Consider the following 9649-nt stretch of genomic DNA (forward strand, 5'->3'; position numbering starts at 1 on the left):
TAAAGTATAGGATATGGAAGGTTACATTAAAGGAGATGGGAGGTATCAAAGATACAACTGTGCCTTGACTTTAGTATAAACAATCCCTGGATGTTGTCAAAGATGTAACCCATAAAACATACGCATAAACCATTATAGATATGGGTATACAGAGATCTCAGCCATGAGTAGGTATTAAAAACAAAACAGAAACAGAACACAGCATAAGAATCATCTCAAATCTCCAGGCTGGCAGTCTTAGCATACATTTATGGGGCTGAACTAAAAAAACAAGGCACTTCATTTCATTTTAGGAAATATTTATTTCTTTAAGAAAAACAAAAAACGAAAAAAACATAACTTGTTTCCTAATTTGCACAGAAGTTTATAATTTGTGTACAGTTGATTCTGGAACTGTTCTGTTACTCCAAAACCTAGAGAATCTATCACTCCATCCTCAAGGAGCTGAAAAATACAATTTTACTTTATTTATAATTATTATGTTAATTTGCGAACAAACATGCCCGTATAAAATATAGAACACTGTTCTGGGAAAAGCAGATATAGGGTGGTTGAGGTGACAACCAAGAAACATAATCTTTCCCTCCTCCAGTGGTCTGTCAAGTCAATCACTATATCCCATGAAAAAAATTGTAGATTCCTAGGAAGTAAGTCTGTAGAAACAGCTAGATATGTCCCATTCCATAACCTTATTAAACCCCATTAATTCTCATTTTCCCTTATTTAAAAGGAGTTGCCTGAGAAGTTATCTCCCCACTCATTTCTTCCCTCCACAACAATCAGCATAAAGAGCATAAATTACTCACTTCAGTTTGTATAACTCTAATCAGGCAAAATAAATGCTGCTGTGTTTTAGCTATGACACCAAACTGACGACAGCGCTCCAAAAAAGTGTCTACAGAAGGATCGATTCTTCTTTGCAGTTTACTCCAAAAGAGAGTCAATTCCCTATAAAAAGAAAGATTACGGTAAAACATTTAAAGCAACTGGTATTTGCTACCCCAATTCTTTGGTTTGTGAAAAAAAGGTGACAGTAAATAAAAACTAGAAGAAAAAAACTGTCTATATTCTGCTTCCTCTCAAACTAGTAAAATTATTAAGAAGAATCCTCCTTTAAAATTCCCCCACTTCTTTCTTCTTTGTACTTGGGCAAAAATAAAAACAACAAAAGACTACTTCCTTTATGCTGACATTTTCAAAGACTTACTTAGATCCCATCTTGTTCCAAAAGGTTTTACCCCTTACACTGGTAATTATACTGACTGAATTAAGCCCTGTCCTAGTGGGCAAGGACCATCAGACATCAATACACTGCCAACAAAATGTATACAACTATGAAATATTCTAATGGTACAGTACTTCACCACGTTAATCTCATGGGCCCTTTCCATCTCTAAAATGTCATGATGCTACTTAGGCCTGTATCTTGGAATGATAATATCTTAAATATTACTAATAAAATTATTAAAATGGCATTCTTGGAAATGGCTAAAATACAAGAATCCCACAAATACTCATTATGAAAACAAAGAAAAGCTTGAAAAGAATAAGTTAAATAAAAGTACTGAATGGGCTAAGAGAAAACTCTAAAGGAAAAGCACTAGAAACTCAACAAATGCCCAGAATAGAAATGCTGATGTTAATATGAAATGTGAATTCAAGGAAAGTTCCTTAGCAAAACAGAAGAGAATGTTATCACTTTAAAAAACGTGACTCTGGGGACTTCCCTGGTGGGGCAGTGGTTAAGAATCCACCTGCCAAAAAAAAAAAGAATCCACCTGCCAATGAAGGGGACACGGGTTCGAACCCTGGTCCGGGAAGATCCCACATGCCACGGAGCAACCAAGCTTGTGCACCACAACTACTAAAGCCTGCACGCCTACAGCCCGTGCTCCGCAACAAGAGAAGCCACCGCAACAAGAAGCCCGCGAACTGCAGCCAAGAGTAGCCCCCACTCGCTGCAACTAGAGAAATTCCTTGCGCAGCAATGAAGACCCAACGCAGCCAAAAATAAAATAAATATATTTAAAAAATTTTTTTAAAGTGACTCTTTTCTGTACAACCTCAATGGTACTGTGTATTTGTTAAATGATTTCCATTAAAAAATATTATTTTCACGAGCCAGTTTTAGAACACTAATATCCTATTATTGCTATTAACACAGACTATTCCAGGAAACGATACAAATCCAAAGCTTAAGAAATGAATACACCTCTTTTTATAATAGATTTAAAAACAAACATGTTTAACAGAATGTATTTTCTTATACTTTTAAGGAGGTAACTAGGATTCTCATATGGTAAAATTCTTACGTAGATATAAAACTTGCTTCAAAGATTGAAATAAATATATGTCTCAAAAGACATATATGATTAAAGCTTATAATATTTAATGATGGAAAATTGGAACTATATATAACAAGTAAAATTAACTTAAAATGCCTTTAAATATTTGTGTTTGGTGACTAGCATTGCTTTCCTAACCAGAAAAAGTAAAAACTGAGATAGGCCAGCTTTGAAAATAGCTACCAGGCAGGCAAGTAATTGGGATGACTGTTCATTTTTAAACTTAGAAGACTGCTTCATTCACATGTAAGCATGTTACTAATAAAACTTTAGAGAATAATGCAAAATTCTGAATAACAAAGGAAATGGAGAATTACATATGCTCCGAGATAAAATAAGTACCTACCAAAATATATGTGAAATCTATGCTATTTGAAAAGAACAAAATTATCAAAGCTAGTAAAACCTGATTATGAAGATAAAAGGGTAAAGGATATCTACTATCTAAAATTCACCAACTAGCTACAAGTTTAAAGTTAGGCAAATCTGATAAAGTGATAAAAGGCAGGTTAAGAATTAAAGTCTCTCAAAATGATTTTTTAAAAAACATCAGAATGTCTAGGGCTTGATTTATTCCAAATTAAATATTTCAAACTCTAGTTATCTTAACTCCAAATAACCATGATCAAAAAAAACATTTCTATCATGTATTTTATATTTGTACACTTATTTCCACAGTTACAACTGAGCGATTTAAAACTATTACCAAAACAAACTAAAACTACTATTACCCACCCAAACATACAAACATGCCTGACATCATGAAAACCGGTGGATTACTAGTGAGAATGCCAAGATGTCACTTTAATCATCCATTCAAATCTGCACACTGGAACAATGAAACCACCAACAGAAACTTATAGCCTCCTGGATCATACATGCACTAGGACAATATGTCTTCAACCACTACAGTGATGTGATTTTTTAAAAAATGGACAACCATTAAAGAATATACTGAAAATGATTCTACTATATGGATGCTTCCAATGTTCAGATTTACTGCACCCTCAAATTAGCCCACCGCCTACCTCAAGACAACAAATTATATACAAATTCATAAAAATTGGAAAGGAAATTTAGTTCTATTACTAGTAGGAAACACATTTTGGCAGACATCCAGCTACCAAGCAAGAACCTTAAACTGCACTGTTTCTGCAAAGCAGGAGGGCCACAATGTCACACTGTGATCCAGAATTTAGGTATTTTAGAAATGAGGCAAAGAAAACTTCGTGGAATTAAGGAATGACCACTACCTAAAGAGGGCTCCTGCAAATACAGATGATTCTCATGACTTCACTTTTCCTCTAAAAAAATTCAGTTAAATAAAACATGAATGGATATCTGGATCTGGTCTTCGCCAGGTGCTGGGGACTGAACTGTAAATTAGACAACATACGTGACGACCCTGGTATATCACAGTCTAGTTGGGAGAGAAGCGACATGAAATTACATCTGAAGAAACACAAATATACAACATAAAAGATTTAAAGCTCAGAGGTGTTACAGAAACCAAAGGTCAACCTATCAAATACTCACTGAAAGCTTAGTGTGGAGGTTTAAGGTTCAACTGTATCATTTCATTTTAAAGAAGCAGCAGCAATTACACATCTGTATGTACACTGTCCCATTCAAAAGGGTTATCTTTCTCACTTGCATGCCTACTCTAATTATGTTACTATTGCTAGACATATACAGGGAACTCATTCCTCCAGCACTTCTTTGATTTTTGCAAATAGCCAAAAATCTTTTGGGGTTAAGCTTAATGAATAAGCTGAGTGATATACCTTTTGAGATCAGTAATATGGTAATTGCTATAAAGTAATGATATATTTTACTGTAATCTGTAAATGTCTCTGAAGGAAATTTAAAAGAATAACAAACCGTTTTGGTTGATAGTTACATAGTTTACCTTTCAAATATCTTCAATGGTGACCAAATTCGAGAATGACACTTAATAAATTCTAATATGTGCATTTAAAATAAGTGACTGCTTTTATTATCATAGTCCAACTTTACTGTCATCAATAAAATACCAATTAATAAAAAATTTTTTTCTTTTCTAGACAAATACTCCCATATAGCCTACTATCTTCAACACAGGACACCTCTAGCACAACAAAAGAATCTATCCTATTTGAACAGAATTCCTGGGACTCATTCTCCTTAGTAAAATTCACTGTTTTTATGTTATGGCTATGCTAACTCCAATATCCCACTACCACCACCTTCCCACCCTCCCACCCCCAAAGCCTTTGAAAACAACAGAAAGGCGAAAAAAATGTTTTAAAATTCTAAAATCTTATATTCTAGTTCCCTCTGAATTGCTTGGAAGAAGCTTACTTTTAACAAAGTGTGAAGTGATTTAAGATTTTCTTTCCTCTCCTTTACTCATTATAGCTCCTCAGGAGGCCAATAAGAGGGAAATCCCTTTTAATCCTTTCCTGCTGCAGGAGAACAGCATTAATCCTAGACTCACTAAAAAAAAGGGAAGCTATATCAAGAATATTAAAAGTACTGTGTGACTATAGTTTGAAAAACACTTTATAATCTGTAACACATCCCATATATGATTTAATGTATTCTTTGCACTAAAAACTTCGCTATAGCTAGCAGATATTTTTTCATTATAGGCAAAGAAAACAACTGTAAAAAGGAAAAATGGGGGTTATTCCACAAGTAAATACATCTGCTTTACTGAGGTTAAATCTCTAATCTCTAGTGCATGATAAACAAATTCTTCTACTTGATAGTGATCAAAAATCTCACTGCTCTGCTAAAATTCTTTTTACTTATAGCACCTTTTTTTTTTTTTGGTTAGCTAACAAAATGCCCACAATGATATTTAAGCCCCTATCCCAGTATCTCCTTTCTCAGAGGAGATATAAGTCTGGCACAGAGGACTCGGTAGAAGACTGCGATGTGAATTCTGTCCCTGTGCCAAGAAAACGACTGCACAGAAGAAAAGCACTGTATTAGGGGTCGAAACGCCTGGGCTTTATTCTCTACCACTTTAGCTCTGAGACTGTGGGCAATTACAAGACTTCTCAGATCCCATTGATCCTCCACTGCCTTATCTGTACAATGATTATTAGGAGGATTGGGAGAGATAATTTAAGGAACTCAAATAGTATTTCTATAAGAATTAGTAAATAAAAAGAAATACAGCAACATAAAAAATGCTAATAACGATAAAACTTTATAGATATACACAGATGCTCCAGAGGGAGATCAATAAGGGCTGAAGTATATGAAAGGTTTTATTAGGTTTTCCTATAAACAAAATGCTTACTTCCAACTTCAAGCCATTCTTAGAAGCTCCTCTAATCAAGGTTATGCAAATCCAACCCATTCTTTGAATTAAAGCTCAAATACTACCTCCTCCCTGACACCTTCCTTAAACACTGGTGTACAGTGAGCACCCTTCTCTAATCTCTTACAGTGTTTTCCATACCACTAATCTGATACTTATGGATAGAGTCTTGCATTTTAGAGGTTTCCTGTGTACCACATTTGTCCTGCTGTCCTAAATAGTTTCAATACAGTTAGGATGAAAGAACCAAGGGTTACACTTACTGTGTCCTTTTTAGCAACTAAGTACTCTGTAGGCAAACAAGATATAAATTGAATTAAAACCAAATAATGCAATTGTGCTAAATAGTACCAAAGTTGCAAAAAAAGATTACAATTCAAAGGGGTTTCCTTCTCTAGTGCAAGTTTGACCTAGAAACCTAGATAATTAGTGAGCTTCCAAATAAGAGGGGAAAAGTGACTATCAGAAGATGTAATAAATGTAAAGGAAAACAACCTAACACCAATTTGGTTTATACTGCCATAATTTTATCTTCAAAGAAGACATATATTGAAGTTAACAGACAACTCTCCATGGAATAATCAAGAGGAGCTCAGACTTTTTACTCTTTCTTTATTTTTGGACTCTCCTGGAAAAGATTAAACCAATAATATTTTTAATTAAATGGTTTAGCTTTTAAGCAAGATTTAATTCTCATGTCATCATTTAATTTGCTTAGTCTTTAAGCTTGAAATAAACCAACATTTTACATAAACCCTAAATGCTATATACTATGTACCAACAAATAAAGGGAATAAAAACTAAATATACTTACCAAGAACAATATACACTTGCAGTTTGGAGCTGCTGGGTAAGGTAAGTCGTACAAAGAACAAATGCTGTGTTATCCTGACCCTCGGATTCCAGATTACATATGATGTCTAGTACCTCCTTGCAGTCGACCTTTGCAATCTATCAAAAATGAGATGACTAAGTCAAGAAGAAAATGGTGACTTTTCTGTAAACTTTGTCATATAACATGAAGCTTCTTTATAACATTTTCTATCTTTGGTAATTGATGAGGCAAGAATTAGCGAGATATAATTTTCTTCTACTAATAGCTGAGTCTTCTGGAATAAAAATTTCATATAAGAAATTATTAAACAGAGAAGAGAATAGATGCTATGAGGAAGTTCCACTGCAGTCCCAACACAGATAAAACATTTTTGTACAGTTAAAAAAATTACTCATGAACATTGTTACTATATAAAAGAATCAAATTATGTATAACTTCAGGTTACTTTCACCTGAAGTACCATCAACTTTTTTCCCCCTGTCTTTTGTTTCTTTCTTTCTTTTTCAATTTAATTCAAGTCACTCTAGTTATAGACAGAAAAGTAACAAGCTTACCCTTACTCCCAGTAGGGCTAAAGGAGGCCAGCTGAGAAACTGTTTTAAATATAAATACTATATCAACATATCATCTTCTCACGTAATTAAGGAAAAACTATTTTGTATAACTGAGTTTTTCACACAACTAAAACACTTTTAGAAACACATCTTTTTCATTTACACTATTTATAGGAATCTTAAAAAAAAACAAAAACAACCAACCTCTGGGCAAATCAGAAGAATTTTCCGGGGCTCTTTTTGTATAGTGGTAAAACAGTAGATTAAGACTTCTGAAGACCCTTTCTCACTCTCTATTTTATCATTTCCCTGTCTTAATAAACAGAATATGAAGAACATAGTCTATTTCATGACTGTGTCAGCATTACAAATGTCAATCATACTAGGCACCAAATATACAAAACAGTGATACTTTCAGGACAAATGAAGTGTGTATCAGGGCAAATGAGGCATATAGAGTTTAGCTCATCTCCTTCCAGAGTGCTATGCAGAACCACTCTGGTGGTTCTAAGTCTCTAATTTTAGTTATGCCCTCAGGTAGGCACAGAAAGGCTTCTTTCTCAGCTTAGCTCAAATGCCATTTTCTCACTGACTCCTTCCCTAACTGCTAAAAGCACGTTAGAATCCCTGGCAAAAACTCTACTCTCAAATTCTCCTTTGTAGCATTTACCACAACTGCAATTCAATCATTAGTTGAACAACTTATTAGCAGGCCTTCTCTGCTAGAATATAAAATCCATGTGGTCAGGATTATGTACATCTTGTTCAAAACTCAGCACTTATCACAGTGTCTGGAACCTAGAAGACACTCAGTAAATACATGCTGATAAATGGAATAAATGAATCAAGTTTAATTTAAAGGTAAAAAGTTCGCATTTAAAAAGTGAAACTTATTTAATACTGTGTTTTCTAATCTTTGAAAAGACAATGCAACGACATAATAAGCAGTGTAGTGCAGTGGTTAAAAGCAATTATTGTAGAAACAGACTGTATACATTCTCTTCCCAGCTCTACAGCTACTAGCTATGTGATCCTGGATAAGTTACGTAACTTCTCAGTAACTTAGTGCCTCAGTTTCCCCATCTTTAAAATGGGAATAACAAAACCTTCCTCATAGTTATGATAAGAATTTTTAACGTTTCAGTACAGCACAGTGACTATAGTTAATAATACCATATTGCATATCCAAAAGTTGCTGAGAGTTTATCTTAAAAGTTCTCATCACAAGAAAAAAATTTTTTGTAACTACTTATGGTGACAGATGTTATCTAGCTTTACTGTGATGATCATTTCACAATATATACAAGTACTGAATCAGGATGCACACCTAAAACTAATATATGTCAATTATACCTCAATTTCTAAAAATGTGCTATGTGTACCTATTAGAGCTAAGTTTAAAAAAAATATGTTTTAAAAGGGATTGGCAGGACTTCCCTAGTGGTGCAGTGGTTAAGAATCCGCCTGCCAATGCAGGGGACACGGGTTCCAGCCCTGGTCCGGGATGATTCCACATGCCGCGGAGCAACTAAGCCCGTGCGCCACACTACTGAGCCTGCGCTCTAGAGTCCGTGAGCCACAACTACTGAAACCCACGCACCTAGAGCCCACGCTCTCCCCTTCTGTGGATCAACTTTTCACTTTCTTGACTGACACACAAAGTTGGATGAAGTCCTATTTACTTCTCCTTTTGTCACCTGTGTTTTTGGTGTCACATATAAGAAACAACTGCCTAATCCAGGGTCTTAAAGATTTATTCCTATATTTTCTTCTAACGTTACAGTTTTAGCTATTACATTGAAGTCTATGATTAATTTGGAGTTAATCTTTACGTGTGGTATTAAGGGTCAAACTTCATTCTGTTACAAGTAGATATCCATTTGTTAAAGAACCAACGACTGAAAAGATTATTCTTTCCCCCATTGAATTATCTTGGCATCCATGTAGAAAATCAACTGGCTATAAGCGTGAGGGCTTATTTCTGGACTCTCTCTCTTTTTTTCTTTGGCTGCGCCACCCAGTACACGGAACTTCCCCGACCAGGGATCAAACCCATGCCCCCTGCATTGGAAGCACAGAGTCTTAACCACTGGACCACCAAGGAAGTCCTATTTCTGGACTTTCAATTTTAGTCTATTGATCTTTTCGCCTACCCTTTTGCCAGGAAAACACCAGCTTGATTACTGAAACTTTTTAGTGAGCTTTGAAATAAAGAAGTGAGTCCTCCTACTTTGTTCCTTTTACTAGATTGTTTTGGCTATCCAGGGTCCCTTGAATTTCCACATGAATTTTAGGATCATATCAATTTCTGCAAGAGAGGAAGGTAGAATTTTGACAGAGATAGCACTGAATCTGAGGATCAATTTGGGGAGTACTGCCATCTTAACAATACTGTCTTCTGGCCGAACAACATGGGATGTTGTTCCATTTACTTAGTTTCTTTCAACAATGTTTTAAAGTCTTCAGTATACAAATAAATCTTGTACTTCTTTTAAAAAATGTATTCTAAATATTTTATTCTTTTTTTTTTTTTGCAGCACGGGGGCCTCTCACTGTTGTGGCCTCTCCCGTTGCCGAGCACAGGCTCCAGACGCGCAGGCTCAGC

General features: G+C 35.1%; 1 protein-coding gene across 3 annotated transcripts in view; it reads right to left on the reverse strand.

Annotated features, from left to right (window-relative positions):
- RLF (RLF zinc finger) overlaps nt 1-9649 on the reverse strand; it is a 72736-nt gene that overhangs the window by 9123 nt on the left and 53964 nt on the right. For 2 of the 3 annotated variants that reach the window (XM_007114255.4, XM_055082788.1), the window contains 2 exons: nt 6470-6606; nt 807-948 (listed from right to left, as the gene is read on the reverse strand). In XM_007114255.4, coding sequence (XP_007114317.2) covers nt 807-948; nt 6470-6606 — 279 coding nt within the window. Of the gene's footprint in view, nt 1-806; nt 949-6469; nt 6607-7248; nt 8270-9649 lie in introns of those variants that run through there. The other variant, XM_028485862.2, reaches the window with a different exon arrangement.

Source organism: Physeter macrocephalus, chromosome 3 (assembly GCF_002837175.3).
Source record: "Physeter macrocephalus isolate SW-GA chromosome 3, ASM283717v5, whole genome shotgun sequence".
Taxonomy (NCBI): Eukaryota; Metazoa; Chordata; class Mammalia; order Artiodactyla; family Physeteridae; genus Physeter; species Physeter macrocephalus.